Genomic DNA, 14,892 nt, shown 5'->3' on the forward strand with positions numbered 1-14,892 from the left:
AACCTATCATCCTATGCGCTTCCCTTACCCAAAAGTACTATCCAGATGACCTTTGAATTTCCCCAAACTGTCGGCCTCTACCACCCATGAAGGCAACTTATTCCAGTAATTTATAACTCGCTGGGTAAAATAAAACTTCCTGCAGTCCAATTTAAACATTTTCCCCCTGTAACTTGAATTTATGTCCCCTAGTTCTAGCATCATCATATATATTGTGTGAGGAGATCTTGTATGTCATTTAAATTGCTACGATATCCTCTACAATTCCACTGCAGAAATTGTAAGCATTATCTGGGTTTAGTATAATCCTTGATTTGTTTTCGAGGGGATAATGGTTTGTTTTGCTCAGGTTTCCCTTTCCCTTTCTTTGGAAATGAGGGTTTCCCGTGTCCAAATCCTTGTTAGTGAATAGTTCTAATGCCTGTTCATCTTGCTGTGAGCTATCTTCTAAGTCCATCCTGTCTGTTTGGTTGGCATCAGAAGTGGGTACTGTAGTGTTTTGCTATGGGGGTGGCATCTGATTGTACAGTAATTGGCATATTTATAGCTTTACTTTTTTTGCTTGCTGTTTCATTTGGTGGAATGGTGGCCAATACTGACCTTACCCAATCAGATAGTGATTCATTTGGTGGTATGGTTACCACCGTTTGGGTTGCAATTGATATTTGTTTTTTGGCTACTTGAGCATAGGTTGGTTTATTAGCATTCAGGGCTGGAAAGGACTTTTTGGCCTCTTGGTAGGTGACATTGTGTTCAATTTTGTACCGCTGTACGTTTTTTTTTTCCGTTTCCAGAGAGGACACTTGGAAAATGCTGGATGGGCTTCTTTGCAGTTAGGACAACTCAGTGTTGTCAATATGTAATCAATATTTATGTGCTCAGTGGATCTGCATGCAGTACAGGCAGCTGCACCTCTGCAGACTGTCTGTGAGTGCCCAAACTTCTGGCAGTTGTAGCAGTTAAGCGGTTTGGAATGTACGCTCTAACACAGCAATTAAGATAACCTGCTTTGATTGCTGTTGGTGGTTTAGGGTTATCGAAAGTGAGTATCATGTTCCGAGTAGGAACAAGTTTTTTTTTTTTTTTAGGAGCATTAGCAACTAAGGCCATATTGCTGTGGGGATATGCAGTGGTCATTCCCTGACCTTTCCGCATCCTCCGTATTTGGTGGTCACAGGCTCGAACCCCTGTCTAATCAAGAAGCGTGTGTTACACACTGCTGCTTCTGCCCACCTGGCTATGGAGGTGCCAAGGAACAAATATACCATCCTACTTTGTCATTATTCTCCTGACACTAATGACTCCTTGGAGTTCCTGTTTTAGTTTTTCATCTGACACGTTCATGAGGTCCCATTCGGTGATGACACCTCTTGATGTGTTCAGGGAAACATGTGGTTAAGCTGTAACAGAAATTCCACTAAAAGTTTTTAGTTTCAGTAGTTGATCAGATTGTTGAGCAGTGGCGACTTAAACCAGTAAGTCTCCCGATCTTAATCAACGAACTGTATTGGGTGTACCTATTACACTTTCTAGGCATTTTTGCACTAGAAACGGTGATAGTTTGCCAATAGGTTGTTCTTGAGTCGAGTGCATAATAAGAAAAGTTAGAGTTGTGATTCTGGCTACATCAGTCTTTTGACGTTTAGCTGCAACAAAATCAGTCTCCAGCTGTTTTCGCCCTATAGGGGTCTCATCTATGCACCCAGCGGATTTCTGGGTTTTAGGAACTGTTTGCTCCATTTTGCCCTGAAAGGAGAGCTTTTCCCTTCCAGGTTACTGGCCCTGCCATGTGGAGGCAGGAGCAGTGCCACCTTTGTGACCAAGTGGTAGTGTGTTAGTAATAAAACAAAAAAGAGAAGAAAGGTTTCTTTTCATTCTGATCTAGTAAAGTGTTTTCTTTACTGAATTAATTGAGTGTTAATGTAACACTGATAACAAGGGAAACAATTTTATTTTACCAAAAAAGAGTGCAAATTTACTGGCAAATTTAACTGTTTGTTGTACACAGCACTGATTGCATTGAGGCTAGTTCTTCAGCTCTAAATAGATAGATAGGAATGAGCAAGATATGTAGGTCCTATCCTCAATCTGGCAAGTTACTTCTTTTTGAACTTCCACTTCTTTAACTCCAGCTTAATTTGAAAGAGTGTATTATAAATTTGTTCACTCAACATTTTTTGCCACTGTTTCTTACTGTTCATTTTGATGTTATGTCTGTAGTCTGTATATGGTACTCTGGTGGTTGAAGATATGGTGCCTGTTGCTGTTTTTTCTGCATGGTCAGCTTGTTCGTTTCCCTTAATTCCTTATGTTCAGGAATCCAACAAAAGGTTACTTTTTGTTTTCTTTTAAGGAGTTTGCTTAGGGTGACCTGAATTTGTCTCAGAGTTGGATGATAATTCTTTGTGTCACACTGAATTGCTTGTATTGTGACTTGATTACAGAATAATATTTATCTACCATAGGCTTCTGTATCACCTGATACTTTATATACATCCCATATACTTTTCTTCTCTGTCACCTCTCTCTCTCAATAGCTCATCTGACATCCATTTAGTCTAAGCATTGAACCGTATTTCTTTGTTGGTATGAAAAGTCTAGTAGCTTCTTTGATTACATCCCTGAATACTGAGTCGGCACCTAATTTCTCCCCACTCTCTGCACCTAGCACACACAAAGATATCCTTCTTGGCTAGATCATATCCTGTTCTGAAAACATATGTGAAGATTTCCCTAGTTGCACATTGTTTTAGACTGTGATGCATTGGAGAATCGCTCCCTTCAGTTCTTCCCAGAGTCAGAGCACTCCCATTGCTTTGCTGCTCTAGTCTGGGCATGATTTCTGTTTAAATACAATTTCATTCATTAACAATGAAAATTAATAAGATTAATAAATTTACTTGATTAATTGACAGTACTACACTAAGCTTAGATTTCTAAATCCAGTGATATGTATTACACTATCTAGTTTTACGTTATACCATATGCTATAAAGTTTGAAATATACATTATGCTATACTGTGACAATCACAATATTAAATTAGTTATATCCTTGCTAAAAAGTAAAAATTCCTTAGCCTAAACACAAAAAGATATATGCCCCACAAGTGATTAGAACCATTGAAACTACTTATTTATCACAATTAAAACCCTACTATTCGTCTGCACTCAAATAAAGTAGAAAAAGATAGCATTGGATCATTACAGAGCGAAGAAAAGTACTGAAGCCTACAACAGGTACAAGTTGGTCTGTAACAGCACCACAAATAAAGTTAGGGAGGCTAAGGCAGTGTGCTGTTGTTGGTATTGAACTTAACGACACAAGGGCTACTGAAGCCAAATTGTGTCTGTTCATTGTTTATTTACAGGCAACATATAGCTATATACGTTAAATTATATGCTCCTGTACATGTCAATAGATTTTAGGTATATCAAAAGTTCTATATTTGAACTTTTCTATATATAAATCATGAGAGATGTTCAATGTGGAGAGAGATTGAAAAGTGTTAGAGCGGATGGTTGAATGTAAGGGACAATCAACCAGAAAATGACAGACCATAAATTGCATTAGACAGGATGAACACTGAGGTGGTTTGTTTGTTATTTGGTTTTTAGGAGCATTAGCAACTAAGGCCATATTGCTCTGGGGATATGCGTTGGTCATTCCCTGACCTTTCCGCATCCTCCATATTTGGTGGTCACGGGCTCGAACCCCCGGTCTAATCAAGAAGCGTGTGCTATGCACTGCTGCTCCTGCCCACCTGGCTACAAAGGCGCCCACTGAGGTGGGTTTTCTCCCAATAGTAAGAAGAGATGTGTATGATGAGCGAGTCCAATTATAAGTCTTGCCAATACCACTTCCTCTCATCTGTTTCATCGGAAGCCAGAGAGCCACAGCTTTAGTTCTTGCTTTATCTGGTAAAGGTTATTCTTCATGTTACTTTTCCAGATCTGTGACCAATTCTCATAGCATGCTTTGCGAATGATAGGCTTATAGTTGCTGTAAGGAACCTGAGGATCTTGTGAGAGAGTGGGTTGAGGATGTTTAGTGGCAATGTCAGCAGTTTCATTTCCTGGAATACCAAAATGGCCAGAGATCCAGCAAAAACTGATTAAATGATTGGACATGTTTCAGGAGATTAACTGGGAATGAATGCAATTCAAAGTAAGATGGGAAGATGAGAAATTCTTGCTTATGGCAGACACAGCACTGAGGGAGCCTGTGCAAATTATGGCAGGTGAGATGTTATGTTTGTTGTTATTTTGGTTTTTTAGGAGCATTAACAACTAAGGCCATATTGCCCCGGGAATATGCGGTGGTCATTCCCTGACCTTTCCGCATCCTCCATATTTGGTGGTTATGGGCTCAAACCCCGGTCTAATCAATCAAGAAGCATGTGCTATGCACTTCTGCTCCTGACCACCTGGCTATGGAGGTGCCAACAGCAGGTGAGATGGATAGCTCAATAATTTTACTAAGTGCTAACTTGATAGCATATAATTCAGCAATGAAAATGCTGCAAGCTAATGGTAGTGAGGCTGTAGCAGTAAATGAAGGAAAAACTGCAGCAGCACCTACTGTACTGGCAGTTTTTGATCCGTCAATATATATTTTACAGGCACGAGAGTTCAGAGTAGCTTGAGCTGAATGCAATTGCCTGATATTGCAAGAGGTATGACATTTTTTCCCAACTAAAGAAAATGTACAGTACATCGTAAGAGGTAGAAACATATGTCCAAGCTGGAACAGGAACAGTTATGTCCTGAAAAATATCACTTAAATCAATATTCCAATTCTGAACAAGTTCTTTAATCCTGAGTGAAGCAGGTCTATTTTCATGTGGTTTGCTCTGATAGAAAAAATCCCACTGAGTATTTTGTGTATGGTCTTTTAATCCACAAATTGGACAGATGGCATCTGCTCTGCATTCCTGCTAAGAGTGCCCATATTTCTGGAATTTAAACCAACGAATCAGGTTTGGGATGTAAGGGTAAATTCAGCAATTTAAATAGCCAGCTTTTACTATGGATGGCAGTTCTGGAGTGCTAAATGTTAAGATGATGGATCTAGTAGGAATGAGATTTCCATCTTTTTTTATCATTATTCATTTGGCACTGATCACTTTTTGACTGTTAAGCCCTTGAACTAGTTCTTCCTCAGAGACTGTAACTAGGTCCCACTCTGTGATAACACCTTTAGATGAATTTAAGGTGTTGTGGAGTGTGACAGATATCGGCAGCCTGCCAAACATCTTTGTTTTTAGCAGCCATTCAGAATGTTTAGAGGAAGTTGTTTCGATCAGGAGGTCTCCCGATTGCAGTGGTTTAACCATTTTTGGTAATCTGGCAATGGATTCTAAATATCTTTGAATGTGTGTACAGGCTGCATGGATAGGGAGTGTATTACCAAAAAGTTTGGCAAGTCATGGCACTGTTCTTCCCTCTGAAGTCTTTTCAGTTGGTTCATGTCATTATCGGTTGATGTGTCTGGCCTTGAGTTTAAAGCCTCTAGAGGTAGATACTCATTTATATCCATGGCTGCTCCTTTTTTCCCTGGAGGATAACGTTTCCCCCATGTTACTGGCCCCACCACATGGAAGCAGGAGTGGTGCCACCTAGTGACCAAGTGGCTAGTGAAGTTAGTTGGTTAGTGAGAAAGCTAATAAATATACAAAGAAAAGAAAGGTGGTTTCCCTTTCTGGGTTCTCACTCAAAAGCTGTTAAGTACAGAACCACTTACAGTGAACTGATAATAATAAAGGCACTAAAAATTAAACAAAACGAAATCACTGTCAAAAATTGCTCTATATATTGTTTGGAAAAACCGCTTGGACACTATCACTTGGCACTCGGGGCCAAAGCAGTGTGCAAAAAGCATTGGCTAGGAGAGCAAAGAATGGGGACAAGGAATTTTTCATATATGTGAATACAAAGAAGAAGAAAGCTAATCAGATCGAACCTTGTGCACAGGGTGTAGGAAAGTCTTGGATAACCCAGCTGATGCTGCAGATGAATTGAACAGATACTTTGTCTTTACTGACCCACCATGTTGAGAAGAGGCTGTGTGAGTGAGGCTGAGTCATATGAAAGTAGTGATTTTGAAATTACAGATGACTGTTTATTAGGAAAAACTTTCAAGCATAAAAGCAAGCAAGGTTCCTGGAGTTGATGGAACATAACTAGTAGTTTTGAAGGAGATTACCAGGGAGTGTACTGAACCATTGAAGTTAATTATGAGGGCATCTTTGGACTCCAGGGAGATTCCTTTGGATGGAGAAGTGCCAATGTATTGCCAATACATAATGGCAGTTCTAAGAGTGAAGCTGGTAATTACAGACCTGTTAGTCAATTCAGTAGTAGGAAAAATCTTAGGGGTAATGATTAAGAGTGGAATCCAGGAACATTTATATAGATATGGCATTCTCGAGGACATACAACATGGCTTTCTTAAATGAAAATCATGTTAAACTAACTTAGTAGGCTATTTTGACACATTTACTTGTGACGTAGGGAACAATTTTAACATAGTTTATTTGGATTTAGCAAGACTTGGTCCCTTGTGAGAGGTTACGTATAAGTTTGAACAGGTTGGGATTATGGTAGTTGGATTACTGGAGGGCTGCAGGACAGAAGGCAGAGGGTTGTGATTAATGGATATTCTTCATACTGGTGGGGTCTCTCAAGCATTGGTTATTTTTCATTTTCATAAATGACAAAGGGATAGATGGCATGATGTCAAAATTTGCAGATGATTTAAAGATTGATAGAGTTGTTAATGATTGGTGCCAAGCAGCGCTCCTTCAGGATGACTTGAACAGACTTCAGAGATTGTCAGAGAAGTGGCAGCTATGTTTTAATGCTGCTAAATGCAAGGTCACTTGGAGAATAAAGGCAAATGGCAGCCATTATCAATCCACTGCAGGATGGAAGCCACCTCAATGATTCAATGAGTGAAATGGACCATAATCTGCCATGCTGGTCCAGTGTGGGCTGGCAGATCGATCATATTTAACAGTGCTTGAATCCCAGTCTACTCAAAGAGCATGTGCTACATCTCCTGACCCTGACCACTCGGTACAGAGGCACAGCAACTGGTTAGGTTGAATTAAAAACAGTGAAGGAAGAAAGGAATCTTGGAGTTATAATATAAGCAGATATGAAGTTTTCTGAACAGTGAATACAAGCAGCCAGGAAAGCCCATGATGTCCTATCGATGATTTGTCGAATGTTGCCCTGTAGAGATAGACTGGTCATAATGCCACTGTATAAGGCAATTGTAAGATGACATTTGGAATACTGTATTCAAGTGTGGAGACCTTTTCTGAAAAAAGACTGAGCTTCTTGAAAAGATCCAAAGATGGGCAACTTGAATGCTGAGATGGGCAAAAGGATGATCATACAAAGAAAGGTTCCGATTATGTGGCCTACCATGCTGGCCATCCAGGCACCTCACCGAGGTTTATATGGCTCTGAGAGGGATTAGTAAAATGAAAAGGTGGAATTTTCATTGTTATAAAAAATTCCAGAACTAGGGCCATAAATTCAAATTTACAGGAGTTGAGGTTTAGATTAGATTATTTGGAAGTTTTCTTTTAGCCAGAGAGTCATTGAATGTTGGAATAAATTGCCCTCACAGGTAGTTGAGGCTGACAGTTTGAATAAATTAAAAGGTAAACTGGACAGTTAGCTATGTGAGGAGGGAAGCATATAATTTATATTTTTCTATCTACAGGTGTTCTTTTATTTTTTTTCTTTTCTTTTTTTTTTTGCCAGTGCAGCAAGAGCCTGTGGCTTTCTTGCACTATATGGTTAATACTATATCATATTTACAAGGTAGGAGAATTTATTTTAAAAGAATAAACATTTCTACCAAGGTCTTCTGTTTTTCAGTTTCTCATAAAAGCAATTTTATAAGTATCTAAGTTTCTGTTCTTATGACCATATTAGAGATTATCACTTCACTCTCCTTGTTTATTTATTCATCATATAACATAACAGGCAGTATGTTACGTCTGTAGAGAAACATGTTTACAAAACATGCTTCTCTAAAAGAATAAACATACACACTGGATCATGTGGGATACAAGGACTAATAGATTAACAGTAGCCACTGGCAGAGGTGGAAGTGATTCTTGCACTGCTTCTATTCAAATGAGCAGAAGTCTGAAAAACAAGATGCAGGATATTTCAGAGACTGCTGGTAGTCATTGCGTTACAAGTAAACACATGGGTTGTGTTAGGGTAGCTAAGAATAGAAACAGGTGCATGTATACCTGCGTGTACACCAATGCTAGGAGTTTGGTAAATAAATTTGATGAATTTGAGGTATTGCTCAAACATCAAAGGCAGATATTGTTGGGATATCAGAGACGTGGTGTCACACAGATATAAGTAATGCGGAACTGGAATTTGGGGAATACAATGTATATAGAAAGGATAGACAGGACAGGAGGGGAGGGGAGGAGGGGTTATGCTATTAATTAAGAAACACATAAAGTCAAAGGAAGTGAAGCCAGTTGACATCGATGGACAGGGCAGTGTCGAGTCAGTTTGGTGTGACATAAGCATAGGGAAATCAAAATTGAGAGTAGGAGTGTGCTATAGGCCTAATGACTCTGATGAGTATAATAACATATTGTACAGGGAAATAGAGTGGGCCAGTAAATCAGAGATTTACTACCATCAATCGCACACTAGCAAGGCTTTTGTGGATTTATTGGATGATTGTTTTCTACATCAGCATGTTCGTGAGGCAACAAGAGGGAGCAATACTCTTGATCTGATTATCAGTAGTGATTCTTCATGCATTAAGAACCTGCAGATAAATGAACCACTAGGTGGCAGTGATCACAGTGTGTTGAAGTGGGATTTACTCAAGGAGGTAACTACCATCAGAGGTAAAGGGAAGGGTTTTTGTTTTCGTAAAGGCGACTATGATGGTCTGAGACAGTATTTAAATTCTATACAGTAGGACCAACTGATGATGTTACCAACAGCAAACTCAAAATGGGAAGCATTCAAGGAACTAATCTTGGTGGCTACCAGGCTTTACATACCAACTAATAAATATTGTTCAAGGTTTAGGCCTAAATGGTTGTCAGATGGACTAATGAGACATGTGGCAGAGAAGAAAAATGCATGGGATACATACAAATTAATGGGCGACATGGAAGCCTATGATAGATATAAGTTGGTCTGTAACCAAGTCACAAAGGAGATTAGGCAGGCAAAGGCAGACTATGAAAAATCCTTGGCAAAGGATGCAAAGAAAAACAGAAAGGAGTTCTTTACATACTTGAACTCGAGAAGGAAAGGGATGAATCAGATTGGTCCACTGGATATTGATGGTTCAACAGTTGAGGATCCTGCTCCGGTGGCTAACAATCTAAACGAGTATTTTGCATCTACATTCACGCATGAGGAGTAATTCAGGAAGGAGAATGATGTAGGTAAAGTAAACATTGGCAGTGAGCTGGATGATTTTGTAATAACTGAGAGGAAAGTGGAGGAGAGATTGTTGAGGATAAACATAAAAAAGGCACCTGGGGTGGATGGGATCTATCCAGTTATATTAAAGGAGGCAGCAAAGGAAGTATGCAAACCCCTAGCCATAATTATGAGAGCTTCTTTGGACTCAGGGGAGGTACCCATAGACTGGAGATGTGCAAATGTAACCCCAATTCACAAAGGAGGATCAAAGGCTGACACAAGTAATTATAGACCTGTTAGTTTAACTTCTGTTCCAGGTAAATTAATGGAGGCACTGGTTAAAGAAGCACTGCAGGATCATCTAGACAAGAATTCAGTTATAGCTCAGACGCAGCATGGTTTTGTTAAGGGCAGGTCTTGCCTGACCAATTTGATTGGATACTATGATGTAGTCACAAAAGAACTGGATGCAGGGAATAACTTTGATATTATATATTTGGATCTTAGAAAGGCTTTTGATACTGTTGCACATGGAAGACTGCTGCACAGATTGGAGCAGTGTGGCATTGGAGGCAAATTGCTGCTATGGATAAGGGGATGGTTGAGTGGCAGAAGACAGAGAATGGTAATCAATGGACACTGCTCAACGTGGACTAATGTTATTAGTGGAGTTCCTCAAGGTTCAGTGTTGGGTCCATTGTTGTTTTCGGTGTTTATGAATGATATTGATGATGGGATATCAAGTTTAATGTCTAAGTTTGCAGATGATACAAAGGTTGGCAGGGTCGTTAAGGACACTACTGACGCTATGTTGCTGCAACAGGATCTGGAAAGGTTGAACAGATGGGCTGAGAGGTGGCAAATGAAGTTTAACATTGACAAATGTAAAGTACTACATATGGGTAACAGTAACCCCAGAGCAATGTATCAACTCTGCGGTACTACACTGACAGTGGTGGAGAATGAAAAGGACCTGGGGGTAATTGTGCAGGCAGATATGAAGTTCTCTGAGCAGTGCAGACGAGCTGCAAGAGTAGCTCATGGTGTCTTGTCAATGATATACAGGAATTTTTCTAGCAGGGATAAGGAGGTGATTATTCCCTTGTATAAGGCAATGGTTAGGCCACATCTTGAGTACTGTATACAGGTCTGGAGGCCTCATTTCAAGAAGGATGTAGAGCTGCTGGAACGGGTACAGAGAAGGGCAACAAGATTAGTAAATGGAACAAAGGGTTGCTCTTACGAAGAAAGGCTTAAGTTTTGCAAATTACAGAGTCTGGAGACTAGGCACCGGCGAGGTGATCTGATAGAGGTGTATAAGGCTTTGAATGGTTTGAGCATGCTCAATGCCAATGGGATTCTTCATCTTTCTCAGAATAATCACCTCAGAGGGCATAAATTCAAATTGAGGAAGGACGGATGTCGGATAGATGTGCGGAAATTTGCCTTTGGCCAGCGGGTGGTTGGTTGGTGGAACCGACTTCCATCACTTGTTGTTGAAGTTGATAGCCTAAACAAATTTAAAGCTCAACTGGACAGGTATTTCGAACGAACGGAGGGGTGAAATGGGAGAGGGTTTTTTTTTTTTTTTTTGGCTGATGCTGAATAAGCTTGCTTTCTTGCATCATATGCCTCTACTAATGCTAATGCTAATGCTAATGTTTATAAGCTAGTTCAGTGGTTCCCAACCTGTGCTCCACAGAGTCCTAAGGGCTCCGCGTACACTTCCCAAGGGCTCTATGGCCACTCCAGGAAAATAAAATAGCTAAAAATTGAATGAAATTAAAGAATTAGAAACATAAATTAGAAAACTAAAAATCACATTCTGAATAAAAATTTGCCAAGTTGAATTTTGCACATTCTCTAACAAACGACGTTCAGTCATTTTGCTACCATTAGCTTCAAAATTATTGTAGTACGAGATGGACAGACGACGAGGCAGAGCGGAGCACCGGCATGTCGCGCACATTCTGCCACATGCCGCATTTTAATGACCCTTCCTGGAACTGAATATCTGTGTGATTTCTTGGAACTGTACATTCGAGAAGTTTTTTGCCCATTCTCAACCCTTCTCATCTCACAGCGAACTAAAAACTTGACATCTCACAGCAAACTAAAAATCGCATCTCAGAATCAAAGTCTACCAGAGTTTTGGTTGCATATGCAAGATGAATTCAAAATCTTGTCTGAGAAAGCAAAATTAGTATTGCTGCCTTTCTCAACTACATATCTCTGTGAAGCAGGATTTTCTGACTGTATGCATACCAAAACAAAATACAGAAGTCGCTTAAATGAAGAACCAGACATTCGCCTGCAATTATCATCAATCAATCCTGAAATAAGAAAACTGTGCAAAAAAAATACAACCACAGGTGTCTCATTAAATATTTATACGTTATTTTATGTTATATCTTAATTTAGGCTTACTGTTGCACTGTAGTTAGTAAAATTAAAAGGAGTATGTATTTAAATTGAATTGGATGTAATAATTAAATTGGAGGAACTGAGTTTATTGTATGGACCTTATTATTGCTTTCACCAATAATGTAAAATCTGTTGTAATGCAAATGGTTTGATTTTTTGAACTTTGGGAGAACTTTTATGTATAGTCAAGTTTTGACAATATCATGTGTATTGGTGGTAGTTAAAAATAAATTGAGATATTATGGCAAATTTCAAAGTTTTTAAAATATAATTTTATTGCATGGACATTGTACAATTGTTGAAATATTTCTTTACTTTACACTCCCTTATTATCTATCCCCTCTTCCCCCCCATAACACTACTCTTAAATACCATTAGCTTAAAAACATAGGGTAAGCCTAATGGGGTCCTCCATAGAAATTGATTCGAAAAAGGGGCTCCGCGGGTCAAAAAGGTTGGGAATCGCTGAGCTAGTTTGTTGTTTGTGATTTAAAACTCTTCATTCCCACCTGACATGCACATTAACTAGATTCATGGATTTTTTTTTTTTTTTTATGTGAACCCCAAACACGAGAGGTATTAGAACCTATAGTACTTAGTACCGTGCTTGGGTTAGAACTGCCACTGAAAACATGCCACTTCCAGGATTTACCTGGAAGTGGCATGTTTTCTCCAGGTGCCCAAATTTTTTTTGTGAAGAGCCCAGAAAAATGCAATTATCCTTAGTCTGGGAGGGGGATAAACTTATTTTTAGGGATTATCAATATGTGCACCAGGGCCCCTGACCACTTATATCCAGCAATGACTAATAGCCTGACTGAAAACATCTTTGAGAAATTCCTGTAATCAACAACAATTAACCTAGACCTTTACAAAGTAAGTGACAAGTGAAGAAATAACTGTCATAATGGAATTTTACTCTCATAAAGAACTTTTCTTTTAGTTAAAAATTAAAAAGGAAATAAAAAAAAACTAGTTAAAATTTAAAATGTATTATGTTATAAACAAAACCTAATATAAAAAAATTTCAGTGAATAATTTTTTGTCCACTTAATTGTCAATAATAGCTAAATTTAGGTTAATATTTTATTACTTTTTAATTTTTGAAAACAAACCTTACATTAAAATTGTAAAACAAGCAGCAAGTGAAAGGAGAATAATAATGCTAATAAATAAATGAAACACACTAAACCAAAACATATAATGTTAAACATTATATCCTTATTATGCATTTTACAGAGAAAATAATAAATTTTTTTCACTTACAGGTACACTTGAATAAGATGATGTCCAGACAAATGGTCTTACACCATACAACACCATAGGTCGGGTCATAACAGGTATATATTTCTGAAAATAAATAAAAATTAATAAAAAGTTACATAATGAATCCAATTTTAAGTGATATGATCTCTAATTTTAAGTGATGAGAATGCAATTATGAGCATACTGCATATTCATCATTTAAAATTACTTTTTGTTTTGAGGCGAATTTATATCTCAGTACCTGACAGTACAATAACATAGTATAATGTACTAAACTATGCAAAGAACATGTTTGTAACCACTTGTATATGGATAATATCTGTGTGAGATGAACTTCAGTTGTGCATGCTTGTGAACATGCCTAGCCCAGAAATAAAATCAAATATCATGTATAAAACTAGATCATTGTAGAAAAGTAGAGTATATTCCAAAATATAAATTTAATTTTAACTCAAAAATAGCAGAAATCAGAATAATTTCAATAGCTATAAGACGTGAGTAATGAAGAAACTCGAGTTTATGTAATTTTTTCTTTCAAATAAATACTAAAAAATATAACTATCTGCTCCAAGAGTAGTGCATATGGGGTGTGCACTGCTGATTTCAGATGCATAGTGGAGTTCCATACCCCTTTTGGGAGTAATTTTGAAGATCTATATTTTTCATGTGTGGATTTTGGGGTGTATGTAAATAGATCTACATTTTAAAGGCCACTGAAACTGTTTGAATTGCCTTCAGATTTTTCCAGCATGTGCTGCCATCTCTTAGATATTTTCCAACTAATTGTAGACACTCTTTATAACAGATGAAAAGTGTGCCTGTTTATCAGTTTTTCTGATTTGGGATTAGTAAATCCAAAATTGAAAATTTTACACTAAGAGAATTCAGATCCAGAAGATGATAAAAAAATAAATCAAGTGATCCATAAATAAAATGATGAAAGTAGATGATAATTATGCATCAAAAAAAAAAAAAAAACAGCAATGGTTTTTTTATGAATTTTATGATTATTTTTTAGAATTAATAATAAAAAAAAAAAAATCACAATAAATTTACCCTAATGTACAATAAGTCAAAATTTTAAAATGAAGAAATTGTGTATCCATCTCCCCAAGACAGAGAAAGACATTAAGAGCCATCACAGGCAGAGGTGAAAGTGATATTTGTACTGCTTCTATTGGGATATGCAGGAGCCTGGAAAGCAATGTCTCATGGATCACATAACATCTGGGGGGGGGGGGGGAGAATCCTTACAGAACAAACAAATTCATGAGTATTACGGTTACCAGAACACAGAAGCATATATTCTTGCATGTACACTAAAGCTAGTAGCGTAGTAAACAAATTTGATGAATTTTAACTAATAATTTTGATGAATTTGAACTTTTCTTTGAAACTTAACTTTCACCAGTTCAACTTCCCTAACATTGAGGTAATTTTCCTTGGTGATTATAATGTTCACAACTTCAATTGGTTTGTTTTCTAGTCACATGGAAACAGCAGGTTGAGATGCTGAAGTCTCTATAATTACAAATGACAAAGATGAGATTTTTGTTGGCAAAGGATGCAAAGAAAAATCAGCAAAAAATTCTTTACTTATGTAAACACAAGAATGAAGGGGATGAATCAAATCAATCTACTTAATAACAATGGTTCAACTGTTGATGATCCTGCACAGGTTGCTGACAAACTGAATGAGCATTTTGCATTTACACATGAGGAATTCTTTATGGAAGAAGATGCCAAAAATTTATCAAACAGGGGATTAAATGA

At 37.8% G+C, this 14,892-nt stretch overlaps 1 protein-coding gene across 2 annotated transcripts in view; it reads right to left on the reverse strand.

The window, feature by feature from the left end:
- Window positions 1-14,892, reverse strand: part of LOC150078580 (voltage-dependent calcium channel subunit alpha-2/delta-3-like) — a 1,140,037-nt gene that overhangs the window by 699,898 nt on the left and 425,247 nt on the right. For both annotated transcript variants that reach the window (XM_090384275.1, XM_090384274.1), the window contains exon 14: window positions 13,120-13,203. In XM_090384275.1, the coding sequence (XP_090240401.1) occupies window positions 13,120-13,203 (84 nt within the window). The remainder of the gene's footprint in view (window positions 1-13,119; window positions 13,204-14,892) is intronic.

Source organism: Mastigoproctus giganteus, chromosome 11, assembly GCF_048544385.1.
Source record: "Mastigoproctus giganteus isolate SK-2022 chromosome 11, ASM4854438v1, whole genome shotgun sequence".
Taxonomy (NCBI): Eukaryota; Metazoa; Arthropoda; class Arachnida; order Uropygi; family Thelyphonidae; genus Mastigoproctus; species Mastigoproctus giganteus.